This window comes from Lampetra fluviatilis, chromosome 19, assembly GCF_964198595.1.
Source record: "Lampetra fluviatilis chromosome 19, kcLamFluv1.1, whole genome shotgun sequence".
Classification (NCBI taxonomy): Eukaryota; Metazoa; Chordata; class Hyperoartia; order Petromyzontiformes; family Petromyzontidae; genus Lampetra; species Lampetra fluviatilis.
The window spans coordinates 7,802,757-7,826,087 of record NC_136293.1 but is presented as its reverse complement, the minus strand read 5'-3'; the positions used below and the strand labels follow the sequence as shown (position 1 = coordinate 7,826,087).

Below are 23,331 nucleotides of genomic sequence, written 5' to 3'. Positions count from 1 at the left end.
TCTAGCGCCCGAAGGTTATAACGCGAACCGGGTCGCGTTCAACGCGCACGGCGAGACGCGAGTTTCGCGAGTTCAAGTTTCGTTTTTTTTGCGCATTGAACAGCAGTTTGAGACTCGGACTATAACAGTTTATCGAGCCTTAACGGTATTAAATAGCGATTTGATAAGAGGCTATGTACAAACATATATACACTAATTATCTTCTGTAAGTACCTTGCAGTGTAACTCTGCCCATTTTCTACCACGTACTCTCCCAGTACGCGCCCGACAATTCCAGTTGCCAAACATCGCAAGTCAAACTTTCATTGTGCGGTCACTGCCCATCCACGCGGGCACATTAGCAGCTGGCCTACGTTTAAACATGACACAGCCCTCGACGTCTACCCCCACCCCCCCAACCCCTGAATAAATTGCTTTAACTCCAGATTCATCTTCTTGGTTCTTTCGGTAAAGTCACGTAGAAGGGAAATAATACAATAATAAAAATAAAACATAATAAAATAATCTTCTTGGTTCTTTCGGTAAAGTCACGTAGAAGGGAAGTAATAAAATAATAAAAATAAAACATAATAAAACAATAGTGAGAATTGTTTTATTATGTTTTATTTTTATTTTTATTATTTTATTACTTCCCTTCTACGTGACTTTACCGAAAGAACCAAGAAGATGAATCCCTGCAGTCACGAAAGCTTTAAATCGAAATATAATAAAATAATTCTCACGACGTTTCGAAATCGAAATTTAACTCCAGAAGTTGAGTGCCAACGCAGGATTAGTTTGTGTTCATCTTCAACTCAGATGATTCGCGATGCACCACCTCCCCCCCCCCCCCCCCCCCCCGTCATTGTGCATCCATCTGCACTCCCGGTCTTCACTCCTGCCATCCTCAATCTCTCTGCGCCTTCACTCGCTCGAAGATTTGGTGGACCTTGGCCGCAGGGACGCAGCCTTCACGCAGGATGCGGATCCCCTCTGCGAAGAAAGCAGACGAAGGGGAACCGTCAGATGGACCCTCTCCTCCCTCCGTCGTTTTTTTTTCACAACCACAGATGTATTTTATTTTTCCCTTTAAGATGTTATCTTCAGTGTGCATGGGCACATTGATCATCAGCAGCAGGAACATTAAAGTCATAATGATCAGCCAGTAACATCATCATAATCAGTAGTAGCAGCAGCAGTAGCATTAAAGTCATTATCAGCAGCATCCTCACCATCATCAGCAGCAGTATTAAAATCATCATCAGCAGCAGCATCAACAGCAGCACTGTAACTTCCTGCAATAAGTTGTAAGTATGTATGTTGAACTTCTTTCACACCGTACGTAGCCGACCTTGCTAACCACCAGCCCTTGCTCAAACCCCAGGCTCCACACCTTTTTCATCTGCTCTGCCTATCACGACCGCTTTGCTTGCTCAACGTAAGTAAACATAAATAGGCCTACTCCTCTTCTTGTACCACCAGCAGATACAGAGGGCAGGCGTGCGCACATTAATATTTCACTAAGCCAGTGGTTCTTAACCGATGCTGCCTATTTTTACGATTGGTTCTCAATCGTAAAAATGTATAATCTTAATCAATACATAGGTTTGATAAAACAAAATAGTTGTACTTAATTTGCGGTTCGATGCTTCACCTTCTGGAATTATCTGGCCGCGTCTCGCACCCACCCCAGAAAGGGCATCTCGCACCCCCAGGGAGGGTAGCGTGCACCCCCAGGTTACGAAGAAGAAGAACCACTGCATTATGCGATGCGAATCCACGTTATTGTGTTGGATTCCACAGTGACACGAGGATAACGATCTCCCGGATTGCCATAACGCGAGTTTCCGGCGCAAGTGCTGTTGGTGAGGCCGGGCCGGTGCCTGGCAGCGTGGCTATTGACTACTGCCCAAGCGCCGACGTCTTTATACACCTGCAGCCAGATTCACGTTATTCTTTTTCAAGGCTGAAACAACCTTTGAGGAATCCCAGGGCCGGTTCAGATTATCGCTCGCCATCAGTGGCCGGGATGTCGAACTCAGGTCGCCAGGTTCGTAAACGCAGGACGTTAAACTACCGCTCGAGCGGTACACACACACACACAAAGATCCCCCATGGAGCCTTTGAACAGGCTGTCCGGGGCAAATTCGTCAACGATCGCCCGTTTGTGTCGGCACGGCGCACGGTGCGCAGTGTCGCCAACGGCGGCTCGATGCAGACGCTCGCACGCGGACAAGCGCACGCCAGCCGCTCACCCCCGTCGATGTCGAGGCAGTTGACCACGGTGGAGGCCACCGTCTCGTTGGAGTCTCCGTCGCACAGAACCCCGTCCAGCTTGTCGCCCAGGCGCCTGCGGGGGCAACGAGAGAGACTCTCACCACGGAGCGGAGCGAGCGCGGCACATACCCACTCCGGCTGGTGCTGTCGCCGTGAGTGTGTGTTGTGGTGGTGGTGGAGGTAGTTGTGGCTGCTGCGTCCTTGTTGCTGTACTGCTCACCGGACCACCATGTCGTGGTGGGTGCTGTCACTGAGTGTGTGTGTGTTGTGGTGGTGGTGGTAATGGTTGGGGCTGCTGCGTCCTTGTTGCTGTACTGCTCACCCGATCACCATGTCGTGGTGGGTGCTATCGGGCTCCCCGCTCGGGTTGGCCGAGGTGATGGCGAGAGGCCCGGTCATGGACACGAGGTGTGACGTCACGGTGCTGTCCGGCACGCGGATCATGATGCTGTCCGCTGTGCCCACCAGGTCGTATGCTTCCCCCACACCTGGGCACACGGAGGTAGGGGGGAGGAGGAGGTCAGTACAGCAACAAGGACAGCAGCAGCAGCGTTATCAGACTCAACACCACTGCTGCCACTATCATCATCGTCATCATGAACATCACCATCAAAGCCACCTCCATCATGACCACCACCATCATCATTATCACCGGTAACGATCCATATTCTACCATCATCATCATCATAACCAGCAGCACCAGCACCACCGGCCACCGGCACCGCGCGTCGCGAGGCTCATCGGCAGTGCAGGTTACCGAGGCGCAGGAGCCAGTCCCCCTTGGGCACGATGCAGCTGATGCCCCCCGGGTAGACGCCGCTCATGAACTCCCAGAGCAGGGGGCTGAACGGGGGGCGCACGGACGCGAGCTGCTCCAGGCTCGAGATGCAGATGCACACGGGCTTCTCCTGGGGCCGGTCCTGCAGGGCGGGGGGGGGGGGGGTGTAGGGGGTGGGTGCAGGGGGGGGGGGTGCGGGGGGGGGTGCAGGGCGGGGGGGGTGCAGGGGGGGTGCAGGGGGGGGTGCGGGGGGAGGGGTGCAGGGCGGGGGGGGTGCAGGAAGGGCAAACAGAACAGAGAACCATTTAATCATCTTTGCTCGCGGGTCACCAGTGCAGGACCCCCCCCACCCCCTCTCCACCCCTCCTCTCGCCCCCTAAAGTTCGACTGTGGGGGAGTGATCTCGTCCAGCGCGGGTACCCAGGGAGTGCTGCGAGCACTACGGGAGCACTCTGAGCACGACGCAAGCCCTGTGCGAGTAGCTAGGACAGGGGCTGGGCAACCAGCGGCTCGATCGACACTGAGTTGCCTTTTGTTGTTGTGCCGAATTCTAAACAAATTTAAATTCTCTCCATTTTCCGGTTTGCTAACCCCTGACCTCGAAACCGAGACGGCGGTAGGTGCCGTTAGCAAGCCTCGTTCTACGAGTACCCCCCCCCCCCCCGCGAGTAGCCCCGCCCCCCCGCGAGTACCTTGATGGCGTAGATGCGCTGGATGGCCCCCGGGTGTCGGCACGAGGCGGCGAGCGCGTACACGGTGTCCGTGGGGACGCCGCACACGGCGCCTCCCCCCAGCAGGGCCGCGATCTCGCGCAGGCCGCTCGTGCGCCGCGACACGGGGGTCACGCACGGGGGGGCCGCGGGGGTCTGCGAGCTGCGGCTGGCGGGGGCCTGGAGGAGGGGGAGATGCGGGGGGGGGGGAGGGTTACAAGAGCGTGGGAGACAGAGTCAGAGAGAGAGACCGGGAGGAAGCATGTGGACAGAGACTCAATGAGCTACCGATGAATAAATCAGCACAGGTGAGGAACCCCCGAGTTACCTACCCTGCCCAGGAGTGATTCATCTCCACAGTTGCACTCACGCGTGCGTGCGCGTGCGTTGCATTTCCTGCAGAGGCGACACGCGCAGCGGGCGCTGCCAGCAGGGGGCGGCGCGTCTCCGTGAAGACGCGCGGACGGAGAGCGCTCTGCGGTGTCTCTGACTCTCTGCGTCGCTTTATCCCCTTGGCCTCGTGTCTCCCCGTGTCTCCATGCCCCCCCCCGCCCCGTGTCTCCCCATGTCTCCATGCCCCCCCCCCCCCCGTGTCTCCCCGTGTCCCTCTGTCCCCGTGTCTCCCCGTGTCCACGTGTCCCTATGTCTCCCCGTGTCTCCCCGTGACCCTCTGTCCCCGTGTCTCCCCGTGTCCACGTGTCCCCGTGTCTCCCCGTGTCTCCCCGTGTCTCCCCGTGTCCCTCTGTCCCCGTGTCTCCCCGTGTCCACGTGTCCCTCTGTCCCCATGTCTCCCCGTGACGTCCCGCTCACCCGCAACAGGGCGCGTCCCAGGGGCAGCAGCTGCCTCTCGAAGACGCAGTTCGACACCGAGGCGAGTGCCCCGTACGCACAGCTGAGCGCCAGCAGCGCCAGCATCACGTCTGGGGGGGAGGGAGGGAGGGGGGGAGAGTGGGGGGTGGTCAGTGATGATTCATGGTGATCAGTGGTGAGTGACAGGTCAGTGATGCGTTGATGGATGTCGTGCTGTGGTCATCATCTTCGTCGTCCTCACCCTCCAGTGGCTGGGGGAGGCTCTCGAGTGTGAAGAGGAGGAGGCAGATGACGAGGATCTGCATGACGAGCGTGTGGAAGAGGAGGACGAGGTTCCCGTACGCGGCTGTGGCGGACGAGGGGGTGACGGGGGCATGGGGAGAGGGGGGACTGTGTGAGCGGCAATTGTCGTCACTCACCCAGTGTCATTCATCCAGTCACTCACCCACTGTCACTCACTCACTCAGTGTCACTCACTCACCCAGTGTCACTGATCCAGTGTCATTCACTAACTCAGTGTCACTCACTCACCTAGTGTCACTGATCCAGTGTCATTCACTCACTCAGTGTCATTCACTCACTCAGTGTCACTCACCCACTGTCACTCACTCAGTGTCACTGATCCAGTGTCACTCACTCACCCAGTGTCACTCACTCACCCAGTAATATCAGGAACATGTTGATGATGAGACCAGCGATTGCCCCTGCCGTGAACCCCGTGTCATCGTCTGGAGAAATGTTCAGGGAGAAACCTGCAAACAAACCAAATCATCATCATTCAACTACCACGTCACAGAAATCACATCACTGTCATCATCGTAACCTGAGCATTGCCTTAGCGGTCAAAACAGACGCCCAAATCCTATCATTAAAAAATACATCAAAAAAAGCAACCACCACCGCTCACCCGCCAGCCGCAGCCAAGCCCACACAGCCCAGAAGGCCGCGTAGCAGAAGGGCATCACGGATCCGCCGGACGCCGCGTGCAGGAGTCCAACCCGGGCCACGAACAGCTGCAGCAGAGCGCCGGGCAGCAGCACCCAGGGCAGGGAGAGGCGAGCGCGGAGCGACTCCGTCGAGTGCAGCGCGGACATCGCGGCCACGCCGTTGCACAGGTAGAACGCGGCGTCTGACAGCTGCGCCATGGAGGGGCCGGGCTGGTTGTTGCCCACCTCGTTGCTGCTGCTGCTGCTGCTGCTTCCGCAGCTGCAGCAGGACCTTCGGAGCGCGCCCAGGAAGGCCCGCAGGCGCTGCGTGGCGAGGGGCACGGCTCCGATGGGGACGAGCGGCTTCTCGGCGATGGAGTTGATGAGCCGGGCGAACGTCGCGTACAGGTTCACGGCGGCGTGCACGCAGCACGCGGCGCCCAGGAACGCGTAGCGCGCCCTCGCCGGGATCTGCGGGATGGCCGCCACGGCGAGCAGCGCGAAGGACGAGTTCTCGGCGGTCTCCAGGACGTCCCTGTCCAGCGACACGAGTAGCAGCACGACCGCCGCCACCAGCAGGAACCAGTCGCCCACCATCGCCAGTCGCGCCGAGTCGAGCTCGCCCGCGGCAGCCGAGGCGAGGGCGACCTGCTCGGTGGACACCACGAATTCTTGCCACGCGTGCACCAGCCAGAAGACGCAGCGCAGCACCGACTTGGCCCCGTGGTACGCGTCCTCGCGCAGGAACGCGTAGTAGGCGGCGAGCAGCTGCGGCGCGGAGTTGACGCTGAGCCAGAGCGCGCCCGCCGTGAACGTGTGCGGGAACCCGAAGCAGTAGAAGGCGAGGATCACGGCGGCGACGGCGTCGCAGAGACAGCAGAGCGCCATGGGCTCGGCGTACTTGGTGTTCTTCTTGCGCTCGTTGCCACCCGCGCCGCCACCGCCCCCACCGCCGCCACCGCCGCTCGCCGCCTTGCCCGCGCCCAGCAGCAGGACGTTAAAGAGCGCGTTGCCGAAGCCCGGGAGCACGTAGCGCTGCGTGATGCCCTTGAGCAGCAGCGCCACGGAGCCGTAGAGGCCCGCGGCGAGGATGACCAACTCGAGGGAGCCCGCCACGGGGGCCGCCCAGCCCAGCGGGTACGCGGCCAGCACGGCCTCGAACACCAGCACGGCGGTGATGGCGCCGAACACGGGCGGCATGATGTAGTTGGCCGTGGCGGAGCAGAAGGCGAGGATGGCCGACACGCAGATGTACGCCACGAGGCTCGCCACCGCCGTGTCCGAGACGAACGCGTCGGGAGCCGTGGCGGGCTCGACGACCGCGAAGGCCGTGAGGTTGTCGGCCGTCGAGTTGACGGCGGCGGCGAGGGTCACGGCCCCGGAGATGATTCGCGAAGCTCCGAAGCCGCTCCAGAGGGCGGCGAAGGCCAGGAAGGCCGTGCCGCCCAGGTGGTCGAACTTGCGGAAGGTCAGGAGGCCGGCCACCAGCTGGGTCACGCCGCCGATGAGGACCAGGTGCACGCCTGGAGGTGTGCGGGTGGGAAGGGGGGCGAAGGTTGGAGAGGGGCGTAGAGAGGGGAGAGGAGTCAGAGTGGGAGGGAGGCGCGTGGAGTGCGCAGTGGTTGGTGATTGTGGTAGGGGGTGACGCAAGTCGATGAGAGTGACGAGTAATGGAGCTGCCTTCATCATTAACAACAACATCGCAAGGATTATTATTAACAATATGGTCACCAATACTATCAATTGGACTGCTTCCACCACGACCGTTCACCATCATCATCATAGAAATTAAACATATTTCATATCATTATTGTCTGTATCATCATTGTCATAATAAAAACCACAAAAACAATTATTTTGTCATCATCAAATCCATTTCCATCACCGTCGTCCTTATCAATATAATTTGACCGAATTCCTCTGCTACCATTGATCTATCGTCATTCAATTTGATAAACCATCATCATCATGATCGTTATAACCACATACACCACCAATTGATAAAACCGACGCCACATCAAACCATAATCATCAAAATCATCAAGGCCGTCTGCATCACCATCGTCATACCAACCTCGGCGATTGTCATCATCATCAAAACCACCCAACACCTTCACGATCATAACTCTCATTAAACTACCTCTACAATCATAATAATCATCATCAAATTCACTTCCACAACCACCATCATCAACATCATCATCACCGTCGTCAAACCCACCTCCACGACCATCATAATCAATCAAAACCACCAACGTCATCATTGTCATGAAACCACCGCTGTCATTATGCTCATCATCAAAACCACCTTCATTCTCATCGTCATCATCATACATAAAACAATCCACACGATCATTGTCATTCAACCTTCTCCATCATCATCATCATTTAAACCACTTTCACAAACACCATCATCATCACCGTCGTAAACCCACCTCCACGACCATCGTTATCAATCAAAACCACCAACGTCACCATTGTCATGAAACCACCGCTGTCATTATGCTCATCATCAAAACCACTTTCATTGTCATCGTCGCCGTCACCCCCCGCCCCCCGTACCGGACAGGATGTTGTTGGTGGGCGAGAGGTGCGCGGCAGCGCGGTGCGTCGAGAAGTTGTGCATGGCCACGAGCAGCGCGCTCACGGCGTTGGCGAGGAGGCCGAGCACGCCGGGCTCGCTGTAGAGCAGGGCGGCGAAACCCTGGCTCTCACCCCCCGTGCCGGACATCGCGACGCGGAGACGCGACACGCGACACGCACAGAGACGCGACACGAGACGCGACACAGAGACGCGACACGAGACGCGACACAGAGACGCGGCACTGAGACGCGACACGAGACGCGACACGAGACGCGACACGAGACGCGACACGAGACGCGACACGAGACGCGACACGAGACGCGACACGAGGCGCGACACGAGACGCGACACAGAGACGCGACACGAGACGCGACACGAGACGCGACAGGAGACGCGACACGAGACGCGACACGAGACGCGACACGAGACGCGACACGAGACGCGACACAGAGACGCGACACGAGACGCGACACGAGGCGCGACACGAGACGCGACACAGAGACGCCGCGCAGAGACGCGACCGACACGAGACACAGAGACGCGAGACGCAACAGAGGCGCGGGTCGTCTCGACGCAGAGAGACGCCTCGACACGGAGAGACGCGACGCGAGACGAGATAGCGCGACGAGAAGCGAGACAGACGGAGGAGAGGAGCAGAGGCGCGACACGAGGTCCGCGGAGTGTGCGGGACGCGAAGCGGAACGTTTCAGACTCTCGCGTCTCTGCTACCCTAGAGGACTCGACGGAGAGTCTCTTTATCTCGGGGAGGGGGGAGGAGGTGGAGGTGAGACCTCTCACCTGCCTTCCCCCCCGCACCCAATCCCTGTCACCCCTCCCCCCTCCTCGCATTCTTCCTCCCCTCCCCCAAACTTCCTTTTTCTGAGGTGACGAATTACGTCACTCTTGGACAACAACTAATTCCACCCTCCGCTGCGTGGGGACTCTTGCCCAACCCCCGATGTGTCCGTCACGAGAGTGCGTGGGATGGAAAGTGGCGTGGGTGGAGGGTGAGGTGGGCGGGCGGGCGACAAGACCCAGTTTCTTCCTAATCTCCCAGCCAATGGGCGAGCTGCTTCGGCCGGGATTTCCCAAACACTCTCAAAAATTTCCGGACTGCTGATCAATGAATTTGTTTTTTTTATGGTGGTTGTGATGCTGCCGATGATGACGATGCTGTGATTGCTCCACCTCCACCCACCATACCCCCCCTTTCTGCATTTGCACATCCTTCCTTTCACATCCTCACCCCCCTCTTAATTCTCAATTTTAGTCACGTGAGTGGAGGGGGGGTCGCAGAGACGCGGGTACATAAGGGGCGAACTCCAAGACAGAGGACATCGACGATTTGTGGACCTCAAGACTCCAACTCGACGCCCTCCTCCGCCTCTCCTCGTCGCTACTCAAGTCCCACTCGGCTCACCATGACCTCCTCGGCGCTGCTCCTCTCCGCTAAACAGGTGAGATCGGCGGCGAGCGCGCTCCAAGCCCTACTCATGCACCTCGCCGGGTCTCAAGACTCGTTCACGAGAGGGTGCTGCGTGAGATTGCTGGGGCAAGACACCGTCTCGGTGTTTGTGTATTTTTTTTAAATACACATACAAGAGTCTGTAATAACTGTTATATATAGAGAGAGGTATATTTATACAGCCTGTAACTGTCACGCAGACATAGTCTATAATTGTACATAGCCTATAAAACATAGTAAATACAGTCTATACTTTTTTGAAATACAGTCTATAATCTTTATAGACTGTATTTTATATTATTTTTTAAGTTATATACTGTAATTATTAAATACAGTCTATAATTTTTATGGACTGTATTTTATATATAGATATTTTTTTAATAAATTATAGACTGTAATTACTAAATACAGTCTATAATTTTTATAGACTGTATTTTGTATATATATAATATTTTTTTATACATTATAGACTGTAATTATTAAATACAGTCTATAATTTGTATACAGTCTATTATTTTATAGACTATACTTTTTGTAGACAATTGAATAATTTAATAGATATTCCACAGTCACAAATATTAAATGATTATTGCGTCTGAAAAGCAATCCTTGTTCATATTCCGTCATGAATTTCGTAAAAAAGAATTACAAATAATGTAAATAAACCAGCGGATTGCTTTGCCGGCAAAACGCTATCGTGGGTGGAGCCGTGGCGCAGTGGCGATAGCGCTGCAGCGACTGCCCAAGCCGCCTACCCCGTCCGTGTTCACACCGCAAACCGCGCAAAAACATTCTTACATCACACACGCGCCACACGCACGCGGACGCACACGCGCACGCACGCATTGTGTGTGTAGTTCCAAAACACTGCGATGATAATTTATGAGAAAATATTTAATTGCACGACATCATCAACACGCATGCGGTAGTAGATTTGAATCTCGTGTTATTAAATGCGAACAGGTATGTGTGTTAGCATGTGCAATATTGTTCGCATTAAATGTCGTATTAAGTGAATTCGTTGGTATGTGTTTCAAGCGATTATTCCGACAAAATATATTATTCAGACAGAGACAATGAGTGGATATGAAGGAATAAACTCTCTGTGTCAATCCTCTCTCCTCCCCCTGCCTCTCTCCCAACTCTCTCGTCATCTTCCCCGCTCTCTCTCTCTCTCATCTCCCTCACGGTCACTTCCTCCTCCTCCTGCTCTCACTTCTCCTTGCCTCTCCGTTCCCGCTGCTCGTCTTCCCCTTCCTCCCTCTCTCTCCTGTTCTCCATTACCTCTCGAACCACGCTCGCAATCTGAAACTTTTCGCTCTCTCCTCCGTCTGCCATCTCGTTCCACTCTCCCGCCTACCTCTCTCTCTCTCCCTCCTCTCCCCCCTCCTCTCCCCCTCCCCACAGACGCGACCCCTGTCGAGGGCCCCCTTCATCCTTCTGCGGGGTCCCAGCTGCAGGGGTCTCCACAGCGCGACCGGGGGCAGTGGAGCCCCGCTCAGAGGTGAGACCCACGAAATGCCGCCCTCAACTCCACCCTCAACTCCCCCCACAACTCCACCTCAACTCCACCCTCAACTCCACCCTCAACTCCACCCTCAACTCCACCCTCAACTCCACCCTCAACTCCACCCTAAACTCCCCCCCCCAACTCCACCCTAAACTCCTCAACTCCACCTCAACTCCACCAAAACTCCACCCCAACTCCACCTCAAGTCCACCCCAAATACGTCAAAACTCCACCCCAACTTCACTCCAACTCTACCCCAACTCCATCTCAACTCCACCCTCAACTCCACCCTCAACTCCACCTCAACTCCACCCCAACTCCACTCACACCCCGAGTCCCCACAACTCCCAACGATAACGACACTAGCCCCGCGACGTCATCGCCTCCGTTCACGAATCCGGAATCCGTGGCGCTAAACCCAGTCCGCGTGTTCGCTCCCGCAGAGAAACCTCAGCTCCAGCAGCAGCAGCCGGAGGAAGATTTCCAGCAGCAGCAGCAACAGCGGCGACGGGAGAAGCCCAAGGGCAGCTTCTCGCAGTCGCTGGCGCAGCTCACGGCCGGGCTGGGCCCCGAGCACGCGAGCCCCGTGGCTCGGAGCCGCGCCTCCCGCATGATGCTCGACGCCGTCGGCGTGGGGCTCCTGGGCGCCCGCACCGAGGTGGCGCAAATCGCGCGGAGACACGGGGAGGTGAGTGCGGCGCAGGGACACGGGGACCCGGGGGGGGGGGGGTCGTGTGACGCGCGATCGTGGTGCCCTGGTATCTGCCACGACATCTCTAGTGGAATTAATTGACTGAGGCTCGTTAGCACGCGATGGCTGTAGCACAATGGTAAACAATCGAGGGAGGAATGAATGCAAATTCGAGCAATCGCCTCGATCTGTGGCTCCTATCGCTGACATCGACCTCCCTCTCACCCCCTCCCCTCCAACCCTCCGCCCGCAGCTCCTCTCGGCAGGGGGCCCCTGCACGGCGTGGGGGTCCAGCGGGGTCCGACTCTCAGCCTCGGCAGCGGCTTTCGTCAACGGGGTCTCGGTGAGTGGCATGATGATGATTATTTGAATGTTGATGACTGTGGTGATTAGAATAAATATGAGCGTGCTGATTATGTTGCTGATTAATCGTGGTGATGATGATTATTAGTAGAATGATTAGTAAAAACATACGATGATGATGATGCTAATGAGCATCATGATGATTATAATGACGATGAGAATGATGATGAAACCTCGTGCACGCCACGTGGCATGCGCAGACCATGGGTTGTGATGATTCTCCGCCACGATGATGATGATGACGATGAACGTGATATTACTGCTCCTGATGATGACGATGATGCTTCTGCTGCTGCTCCTGCTGACGACTGACGATGACACCTCGTTTGCCTCCTGCCCGTGGCCAGATCCACGCGATGGACTTTGACGACACGTGGCACCCCGCCACGCACCCGTCGGGCTCCCTGCTCCCCGCGCTCCTCGCCGCGGCCGAGGCGGCGCCCGCGGGGCAGAAGCCCTCGGGGCTGCAGCTGCTGCTCGCGTTCCTCGTGGGCGTCGAGGTGCAGGGCCGCCTGCTGCGCTGCTCGCGCGAGGCCAACGACATCCCCAAGAGGTGGGTGGGTGGGTGGGGAGGCAAAGGCGGACGGGCGAGAGGGCGGCCAGACGCGTAAAGCGTCAAACGGACCCAGCACAGAGATGCGCGCGCACACTCACAGACGGACGCACAGAAATTGAGACAAAGACAAAGACATAGATCCCCCGTATAGCCTTGAACAGACCTTGGGGGCAAGTGCTGTTGGCGAGATAATATTTTATTTTTATTAATTTTAATTTAATTTTTCACCTACGTGACTTTACCGAAAGAACTAAGAGTATGAATCCTTGCAGTCACGAAAGCTTCAAATCTAGAGCTAATATGAAGTCCGGCACGGCACGCGAGGGAGTGGGTGGCATTGAGCCAGACACATTGGGACAGACACACAGATACAGGCACACGGGAGACACAAACAAGCAGCCACACAGTGAGCTTCACACAGCGACACCCACACTCACCCTCCACCCCTCCCCTGCTCCAGGTTCCACCCCCCCACCGTGGTGGGCACGATCGGCGCGGCCGCGGGCTGCGCGCGGCTGCTGGGGCTGGAGCCGGCGCGGTGCCTGCACGCCCTCGCCATCGCGGCGTCGTTCGCGGGTGCCCCGCTGGCGAACGCGGCCACCCAGGCCAAGCCGCTGCACGCGGGCCACGCGGCGCGCATGGGGCTCGAGGCGGCGGCGCTCGCGGCCTCGGGGCTCCACGCCAACGAGGCGATGTTCGACCTCGCCGAGAGGGGCTTCGGGGCCTTCTACCCCGACTACGAGACCCCACGCACCCCGCTGGACCCCTGCGGGGGGGCCCCCCTCCTGCTGGAGCAGCAGGACGTCGCTTTCAAGGTGAGGGGCGCGGGTGGGGGGAGCGGGGGGTGAGGGGGGTGAGCGTCGTGCTGGGGGGTCGCAAGGAACGCTCTTGACAGGCGGAGGTGGACACGGGGAGATCCAGTTAGAGATGGCCCACTGTAAATGCGCGCGTCCCACCAACCCCGATGCACGGATTGAACCTCTCAGCTGAGACGATTGGCGGATGCACCACCTGTGTTCCCCACTGCCGTAACAACGACAAAGATCCCCCGCATAGCCTGAACAGACTGTGGGGGCAAGTGCTGTTAGCGAGCACCTACTGTCATCACACGCACGCAGACGTCTGCAGTATTGCATGGGACTGGTTGACCCCATCGCCCCCATGACCTCGCGACCTCACGTGCCCCCTCCACCGCCCTTTCCCCCCACAGCGCTTCCCCGCGCACCTGGGCACGCACTGGGTGGCGGACGCGGCGTGCGCGCTGCGGGAGCGAATCGCCTCGGTGAGCGGGGGCCACGTGGACACGGCTCTCATCGAGAGCCTCGTGCTGCACGTGCCGCGCAGCGCCTACGTGGATCGCGCCTTCCCCGCGGACGAGCACGAGGCGCGCCACTCCTTCCAGGTGCGGACCAGCCGCCACTCACCTGTACACTCACCTGTACACTCACTCACTCACCTGTACACTCACCCTTGCATTCACTCGCCTGTGCTCTCACCTGCGCGCTCACTCACTCACCTGTACACTCACATGTGCACTCACTCACCTACTCACCTGTACACTCACTCTTGCATTCACTCGCTTGTACTCTCACCTGGACGCTCACTCATCCGCAAGTTCACCAGCACATTCACCTGGACACTCACCTGTACACTCACCTGTACACGCACCTGTACACTCACCTGTACACTCACCCTTGCATTCACTCGCCTGTGCTCTCACCTGCGCGCTCACTCACTCACCTGTACACTCACATGTACACTCACTCACTCACCTACTCACTTGTACACTCACTCTTGCATTCACTCGCTTGTGCTCTCACCTGGGCGCTCACTCATCCGCAAGTTCGCCAGCACACTCACCTGTACACTCACCTGTACACTCACCTGTACACTCAACAGCAACACCTGCACGCGTCTCCCGCTCAACCTCCTCGTCTCCCTGGGCTCTCTGCCTCCCCCACCCCCGGGCTCACCCCCCCCCCCCTCTACACCCCCCCCATCTCCACACCCCCCCCCCCCCTCTCCCTCCTCCCCTCCTCTCCCCGCAGTTCGTGGGCTGCTCGGCGCTCCTGGACGGCGCCGTGACGCGCGCCTCCTTCGAGGCCCCCGCGCGCTCCCGCCCCGCGCTGCGCTCCCTGCTCGAGCGGACGCGCCTCGAGCACCCGCGGGACAACGTGCCGAGCTTCGCCCTCATGTACGCCGAGGCGAGCGCCTCGGTGAGCGGCCTCGAGGTGTCCGCGCGCTGCGACTCCTTCCTCGGCCACTGGCGGCGGCCGCTGGGCCGCGAGGCGCTGCTGGGGAAGTTCGCGCGGAACGCGGCCGGGGGCGGCGTCGGCGACGCGAGGGCGGCGGCCGCTGCCGCGCTGCTGGAGGGGGTGGAGGAGCTGAGCGACGCCTCCGAGATCTGCCGCCTCCTGCACTGAGGGGGGGAGGGGTGGGGAGGGGGGCAGGGAGGGGGGTGGGGAGGGGGGCAGGGGGGTGGGGAGAGGGGAGGGAGCTGCTTGACGCCTCCTGCACTGAGAAGAGCGGGGGGTGGGGAGGGGGGGTGGGGAGAGGGGCAGGGAGGGGGGTGGGGAGGGGGGCAGGGAGGGTGGTGGGGAGAGGGGAGGGGATGGGGAGAGGGGAGGGAGGGGATGGGGAGAGGGGGGGGGTGGAGCTGCTTGACGCCTCCTGCACTGGAAGGGGTGATGGGGGGGGCTCAGGTGGTGAGGATTTATCTTCAATGCACTCACGTGCATTTCTGTAATTTATTTGTCAAAAATATGGAGAGCGAGAGGCAATCAACTGCAGTATTTCAAATAACTGAAGTATACAGCTACAGTCTACATATACTGCAGCATACAGTATACATATACTGTAGCGTGCATATGGTCTGGCGGGCGGGTCCCGCGTTTCGGGCAGGTTGTGGGGAATTTCCGGCCTGGGCACAGATGCTGGTATCTCAGCTGTTGGCTGAGTTCACGCCAAGTGGACCGCAATGTATAGATGTGTTCTTTGCAAGAGAGAGAGAGAGCGGACACAATCGTGCAGTTTCACTATAAATCATATCGAGCTCCATCGGCCTGTCGGACCAATGTCATACCCGGCAGCATTTAATTAAAAACCTTGGCCCGGTCTCGACTGCTGTGTCCCCAGCGTCCTTTGCTCTTCTCGCACTCGTCTCCTGTGTGGCGAAGTTTGGTTAAGCTACATCCGCGAACCGCAACTGGCGTAGACGAACACCAAATGAGCGTACAAGAGCAAAAAGTTCGTTTGTTCTATATTTAAAATAGTAGGTAAATAATAACGAGATGGGTACAAATTTTTTTTACTGTGTTTTTGCTCATGATATTTGAATTGTGAAAAGAGGATTTTATTGGTGTGGGTGTGTATAAACGTGTCATCGTGAGCGGTGTATAATTCATGATTTTATGATAATAAAATATTTGATGAAAACAAATCGTGACTTGGTCGACTCACCGCATATACAAAAGACGCTCCTCTTATCAGCGGAGACACGGCGGAGGCAGTGCGGGATTATCCCAGTAGCAAAAGTAGCTACGCGTGCTACGGGCACCGCACTTTCAAGGGCCCCGCGCTAAATGCTTTCAAGCTAGCAATTCTGGTTCAGTGACTCTGCACTTGCTCTATTACTATAGTACTATACTGCCTTCAACTTTTATGAACGAGTGGGTGTTTAAGGTTAGCGATTCGTCGTATTATCCGGCTGCGTAGCAAATGAAAAAATACAATAATTTGACTACGCGACCTCACGCCTCCTATTCCGCGAAGTAACAAACCCCCCGCAAAAAAACTATCTCGGTTTAACCCCGCGGATTACAGAATGAATTTCAGGCGTGACCCCTCGCCGTTATCCGCGACGAAAAATCGCGAGAAATCGGAAGCCGCGTCGCTACGAATTGTTGGTAAAATCGCGGTTAACCGCGAACAATCTGGATAAACAGGCCCGCGGATAATAGGAGTCGCTGGTAATCGGAAACTGATCCACAAGGAAATTGAGCATGGCTCAAGTTCCCTCCATCATATCTGACCTCAACCACCTCCTCGCCTCCACACCTCGTGTCGACAACTCGTAGGCAGAGAGTGGATTCGTCCTGAGTCACGACGAAGGGAGGATTGGTTGAGGTGGCTTCACTCGACACTTGCTCAAATCATTTGTGTCTTTCGGTAAAGTCACGTAGAAAGTTCTAGATTTGAAGCTTTCGTGATTGCAAGGATTCATATTCTTGGGTTTTTTCGGTAAAGTCACGTAGGTAAAAAATTAAAATTAAAATTTATAAAAGTAAAATAAAAATAAAATAAAAATCACGACGTTTCGGAGGCAACACAAGCTTCCGTCTTCAGGTGGAACCGTCACAGCACGACTGCTGTATCAAGTAATTTACTTGATCACGTAGATAGGTTCAAATAAAATAACAAAAAATAACTAAAAAGATGTATGTTATTTTCTTTGAACCTATCTACGTGACTTTACCGAAATACCCAAATATTATTCAACACCTTCTGATAGAAGAATGTCTATAGACGGAAGGAGTTGAAGATCCCAATAGAACCAGACGTTCTGAAACTCCATACAAACACGATGAATTGACACTGTGTACCATCACCATCGTCATCATCGTCATCATCGTCCTCAACGACAGTGTTGGTGTTCGCCTGGGTGAGGTTGAGGTGGGCACGGGTCCCACTGCCTCTCGACCTGGGATCATGGCTCACTCCACTGGCCGTGTAGGGATCTCTTCGTAACAGTGGCGTGGTAACTCCATCATCAGCTCAGGTGGTGCAACAATCGATCAGGGTGGGGCACCCCAATCTTTGATTTGTCTCGCAGCGAAGAGGCTATTCATTAAATCGCGCCTCCTCTTGCCTCATCCGCATCGTTACGCTCACGCTCTCCAACATTTACAACCGCGTTTTAAATAAGCGTCGCTGTTCTTTTCCACTGCTGTTGAGAACAAATCTCGTGGTTGTTGTCAAGGGGGCCCCGAACTCGTAGCTTTGGTCGGGGGGGGGGTGTGAGGGGCAAGGCACCCCCACCTCTCTCCTCCCACGCTCGTTACGCTATTTTCTCATCTTCTTCTTTATCATCATCATCATCATAGCACAGAGCCATTACCCGACATGGTGACGATTGTGTTATTTTTTAGGCAGTGTTACTGACAAACGTGTTGCGTTTTGCGTTCATTGTGAGTGTGCACCACTGCCAACGCAGCAGCATTACACAAATATACTGGTAGGAACCTCCTGGTTACACCAGCCCACAGGGGATTATTGTGTCCGTCCGTCCGTCGTGCATCCAAAAATGGGTGGGGTGGGGCTGGGTGGAGAGGGGAGGATGGGGAGGGGCTGGGTGGGGAGGGGCTGGGTGGGGAGGGGAGGGTGGGGCTGGGTGGGGAGGGTGGGGCTGGGTGGGGAGGGGCTGGTCACCCCGTGGTGCCCTTATAAAACTCAACGTTTAACCCACTCACGCCGGCTTGTGCACGCCCTCAAAGTCGGCAATATGTGCGGAATACACCACGCCGCCGTTGACCCTGGCCATTGACCGAGCAACCCAACGTTCCTACCAGCTCCCTCCGCAGGAATGTGTTTATATATTGTTTAATTCGTAACATAAATATGCAATGTACGCATCCTTCCCACGTCAGTCCTTCCACGTAACAAAACAAACGAACGAACCTCATCCACATCCCCATCAGCCCCCACACGGCCTCCTGGGAGCGCATCCGCCCATGCAGCTGCATTGGTTCAAGACAAGCAAAACCCCGGGGCGGTCCCGATGTTCGGTGCCTGTTTGTGGGTTAGGACTCTCTCTCTCTCTGTCTATGAAAAAAAATAAGATTTGGTTTTACCCTTTATGGCAATACAACAGGAGTTGCGTTAAGAAGTTCAAACGTCAAATAGAAACCTTTTGCAAGGAATCAAGTGACTGCAACACGTTCCTTCGGAGTGGGCAGGTAGGAACTTGGTTGTAAGCGCATTCGTGCACGACAGAAATCTCGCGGTCACGTGACGCACTTCAACCAATCTGGGAGCGTACATGTTTGGGAGGGGCTATGCACGACAGACAAATAATCCCTGGTGGGCAGTGTGGAACTGTTGTTCCTACCTGTATTAACCACACACAGTACAAACATGGCTCGGATCATTAATAAATGGGCATCGTCTTTGAAACTGATTGGCCTTCTCTCGGGCCTAATCTCACCAGTGTCAGATGAGAGAACGCCAAAAGTCGAACTATACAAAGGAAATGCCACCGTAAGAGCGTTTATAGCTCGGGTGAGCAGCTACAAAATGGGATGCTGCCCAAAAAGGTCCCAATTTGACTCTCTGTGAGATAGGAGTCGTAGCTCGAAGCAAAACTACACAATGGACAACACAACATGACATGGCTTCCAGTCTCCCATGTATTGTTTAACCAGGTGAGATGAGTCGCGTTACCTCGAGGGGCCCGGGTCATCAATATGACAACAACAAAATTACATCAAAACAAAGTGCAACAGTCGCACGTCTCTAATATATATTCCTGTGTACAGCATCGTTACGTGTCTCTACGCATCTCTGAGTCTCTGTGGGTTGACTACTACGACACGATGCACAGTTTTGGTTGCATGACCACATGCAAGCATGATCTGTCCTTAATATATGGTGGTGGGGGTGGGTGGCTATACATTTCTAATTCAGACTCTCTGAAAGCCTCTTATAATATCGTTAACGGACAAACGCAACGCCTTTGGGCCTTTGGGCTTTTGTGATATATTCTTGCGAGTGGGATGGTAATGCATGTCACGTGACCCACTCCATCCCCTGGAGGCCTCTGGCTGCGATCGCCACAGCGAGGAGCCGCGCGCGCGCTCAGGCGCACACACACACAGACACGGTTACGACCTTCAGTGCAGCGCAATAAACTTTATTCATGAGAAGCAAAGACACAGACAGCAACAACAATAGCAGCAACACTAAACACAGCCGTGACCAGGATCGGAGAGGATCTGGGTCAGCGGAAGAAGATTTGGGGGGGCTGGGGGGGGGTCACCAGCACCCCCACCTTCTGACCCCCGCCCCCCTCCCCTTGCCCCTCGCCCGCCCGCTCACGCGAGCTTGAGCATCTCCCGCACCATGACGCCGACGCCGTCGTGCACGTGGTGGATGGGCGCCGTAGCGCACATGAAGGCGCTCGTGGTCACGATCTTCAGCTTGGCGTCCACGTGTGCCTCGCCCACGTCCGTGCACACGTGCGTGCAGCCCAGCTCGCGGATGGCGGCGGCCGTGCCCGCGTAGGGGAACCTGGCGCACGCGGGGGTGGGAGACGCGGTGAGACGGGGGGGACACGCGTGTGTACACGTGTGTGTGTGTGTGTACACGTCTACTGGCACATGTTTGTTCACATAGACTTATATGCTGGGTGAATGCCGCTCAAAGCCGTTGCTATCACAATACCCTCCTCACCTGCACCAGCCCCTCTCACCCCCACCTCCATCCCTTCCCTCCCCCCCCACCCCACACTCCGCCCCTCTCATCTCCCCCTCACCTGTCCCCTGTACTCTCCACCCCCCCACTCCCCCGCGCCCCACCCCTCCCCCGCCCCTCTCACCTGCCCCCCTGCTCGCTGTCGCCCCCGACCGTGAGCTCGCATCCCGGGAAGAGCCTCGCGGCGAGCACGGGGGCGATGCAGCACAGCGCCACGGGTTTGTCCGCCTCCCTGAAGGCGCGCAGCGCCGCCTCCACGCCCGGCAGCAGCGAGCAGCTCGCGCCCTCGGAGGCCCACGAGCTCAAGTTCTTGGCCACGCCGAACCCACCTGGAGAGGGGGGCGGGGGGGGTATGAGAGGGGGGGGGAGGGTATGAGAGGGGGGGGGGTATGAGAGGGGGGAATATGAGAGGGGGGGGTATGAGGGGGGGTATGAGAGGGGGGGTAGCTGTGACGGTCCCACCTGATGACGGAGACTTGTGTTGCCTCCGAAACGTCGTGATTTATTATTTTATTTTGTTTCCATTATTACTTTTATTAACTTTTAATTTTATTTGTTTACCTACGTGACTAGTATTCTTCTTCGATCTTCGGTGCGATGTGCATGCAATTAATGAGGCGCCATACCCGAAACGTCGTCTCTATGTTAACGTGAATGAACGCGCTCCGCAAACTGGGACTTGTTCAGCAATCATCAGGTGCGTGTAGCGCAAGTGCCGCTGTAGCTACGAGCAGGTCGAGAGGAGAGAGCGAGTGGGCGCTGCTGCTACTGTTGCCTCTCGACCTTGTTTATCACTGTGGTGGTGGTTGTTGTTGTTGTTTATCGTGGTGGTGGTTGTTGTTGTTGTTTATTACCGTGGTGGTTGTTGTTATTTATTACTGTGGTGGTGGTTGTTGTTGTTGTGTATTACTGTGGCGGTGGTGGTTGTTGTTGTTTATTACTGTGGCGGTTGTTGTGGTTGTTTATTACTGTGGTGGTGGTTGTTGTGGTTGTTTATTACTGTGGTGGTGGTGGTTGTTTATTACTGTGATGGTGGTGGTTGTTTATTACTGTGATGGTGGTGGTTGTTTATTACTGTGATGGTGGTGGTTGTTTATTACTGTGATGGTGGTGGTTGTTGTTGTTGTTTACTGTGGTGGTTGTTGTTGTTTACCGGGCACGAGCAGCGCGTCGAAGTCGGCGACGCGGAGCTGCGCCAGGTCGCGCGCGGCGCCGCGTGCGATCCGCGAGCTCTCGCGCAGCACGTTCCGCTCCGTCTCCCCGCTCTGCGCCTCGCCGCTCGCGTGGTCCACCACGTGGTGCTGCGCCACGTCCGGGGCGAACACCGTCACCTGCACCAGGGGGGCACGGGGGGGGGGGGTGGCACGGGGGGGGGGGGGGGCGATAGAAAATAAATTAGAACGGCAGCTGATGGAGTGTGGTTACCTGTGGAGGAAAAAGGGGGGAGGGGGTCACGGGGAGGTACCGGAGGTTGGGGGGGCACACGGAAAGGTACTGATGGGGGGGGCACAAGGGGAGTTACTGATGGGGGGGGCACAAGGGGAGTTACTGATGGGGGGGGCACAAGGGGAGTTACTGATGGGGGGGGCACAAGGGGAGAGGTGGGGTGCACGGGAAGCGGCATGGGGAGGGTAGGGGGGGTACGGGGGGGGTACGGGATGGATCGGCGCACGGTGGGGGGCAGGGTACGACGAGGGGGGGGGGGTGCCGTCACCTACGGAGAGCGAGTACGGTCACGTGTACACACACACACACGCGCACGCACTTGTTCCATGACGTGTACGTGTTCCATGGAGGTGTACTCGTTCTATTCGTATCTCGGACTGGCCACTGATGTTAGTCGTGGCCGGGAATCGAACGTAATCAATATGGTCGGGGTAGATGAGGAAGCGCCTCAGTCCGCAGTGCGCTAACCACTGCGACACCGCTCCCCACTCGCGCGTGCACAAAGACAAAGACCCCTGCACCCTATAGCCTTAAGACTGTTGGGGCAAGTGCTGTTAGCGAGCAACCTAAGAAGGCCGGCACGGCACACGAGGGGGTGGGTGGTCAACACCACGCCCGACCGCCTTTGTCTCCCCAGTGGCGATGTTTACACACCGTACCAGGTACTCATTAGAGGCCGAGTCGACATAGGGGAGGCCCAGAACCGGTTCAGATAATCGTCACTGGTGTTGGCCGTGAGCGGGGGTCGTAGCGCAGCGCGCTAATCGCTACACTACCGCTCCCAGCTACACCACACACACGCACGTGTACACACGTGTACACACACACACACACGTGTACACACGTGTACACACACACACACGTGTACACACACACACACGTGTACACACACACACGTGTACACACACACACGTGTAACTAGACTCTCACCTCGGCTCCCGCTCTGCTCAGGTGAACGAGCGCCGCGGACGCTTCGTGGATTTCGCTTCCGTCATAGGCCCCGCACCCCGCCAGCAACACAGCCACGCGCTTCCCCATCTCTGCTGCTGATGCTGATGCTGCTGATGATGCTGCTGCTGATGATGCTGCTGCTGCTGATGCTGCTGCTGCTGCTTGTGCGGCTGAGGCTGGAGTGGATAAAGTCGAAACCGTGCGCGTCGCTGCTTTTATAGCGACGGGGAGAGAAAGAAGGCGGGGAAAAGGGGGAGGTTGCATCACGAAACGTGGGGGGTGGTGGGTGGAGTGAGGAGGTGGGGAGAGGGCAGGGAAGGGCGGCGAGCGGTGCGGGAAGCTGAGAGGGGAGGAGGGAGAGGGCGGGGAGAGAAGATGAGACAGTTGTGTGGGCGAGCACGAGAGAGAGGGCGTGAAAGTGGAGATGAGAGAGACGGGAGAGGAGGTGTCGGAGAGAGATGAGAGGACGGAGAGATGAGAATGGGAGGAGAGCGAGAGGAGATATGATTAGAGGGTGAGAGGAGGAGGAGAGGGGATAGGGAGGTAGAGAAAGGGAAGGAATATGGGAAGGAGATACAGAGATGAGAGGAGAGGAAATTATAGCAAAGAGAAGATGAGAGGGCGAGGCTAAGATAATGGAGACGAGAGGGTATTGAGATAATGGTGGCGATGGAAGAGCAGGGATGAGAGGGTTGGAGGGGAGGAAGTGAAAGCAAAGAGGAGATGTGAGAGAGGGGCGCAACGAGACGGGAGATAATACACGAGGAACACGGAAGAGTGATGGGAGGGAGATGAGAGGGAGATGGGAGGGAGATGAG

At 56.5% G+C, this 23,331-nt stretch overlaps 3 protein-coding genes across 3 annotated transcripts; 1 reads left to right on the top strand and 2 right to left on the bottom strand.

Annotated features, from left to right (window-relative positions):
* Window positions 1-871: 871 nt before the first annotated feature.
* Window positions 872-8,268, bottom strand: LOC144937486 (uncharacterized). Its single transcript, XM_078864732.1, has 10 exons — window positions 8,043-8,268; window positions 5,462-7,003; window positions 5,214-5,306; window positions 4,796-4,900; window positions 4,555-4,664; window positions 3,727-3,924; window positions 3,014-3,176; window positions 2,579-2,744; window positions 2,235-2,329; window positions 872-972 (listed from the first exon to the last, which is right to left on the bottom strand). Exons 1-10 carry the CDS (start codon window positions 8,209-8,211, stop codon window positions 887-889), a joined length of 2,727 nt encoding a protein of 908 aa, XP_078720858.1. The 5' UTR covers window positions 8,212-8,268; the 3' UTR covers window positions 872-886.
* A 1,135-nt stretch (window positions 8,269-9,403) lies between these two features.
* LOC144937485 (cis-aconitate decarboxylase-like) lies at window positions 9,404-15,072 on the top strand. Its single transcript, XM_078864731.1, has 8 exons — window positions 9,404-9,521; window positions 10,937-11,033; window positions 11,483-11,727; window positions 11,984-12,073; window positions 12,441-12,646; window positions 13,110-13,464; window positions 13,860-14,051; window positions 14,698-15,072. Exons 1-8 carry the CDS (start codon window positions 9,486-9,488, stop codon window positions 15,070-15,072), a joined length of 1,596 nt encoding a protein of 531 aa, XP_078720857.1. The 5' UTR covers window positions 9,404-9,485.
* A 4,474-nt stretch (window positions 15,073-19,546) lies between these two features.
* LOC144937484 (putative glutamine amidotransferase-like class 1 domain-containing protein 3B, mitochondrial) lies at window positions 19,547-22,709 on the bottom strand. The gene is made up of 4 exons (XM_078864730.1): window positions 22,493-22,709; window positions 21,270-21,447; window positions 20,241-20,445; window positions 19,547-19,933 (listed from the first exon to the last, which is right to left on the bottom strand). Exons 1-4 carry the CDS (start codon window positions 22,598-22,600, stop codon window positions 19,738-19,740), a joined length of 687 nt encoding a protein of 228 aa, XP_078720856.1. The 5' UTR covers window positions 22,601-22,709; the 3' UTR covers window positions 19,547-19,737.
* Between the last annotated feature and the right edge of the window lie 622 nt (window positions 22,710-23,331).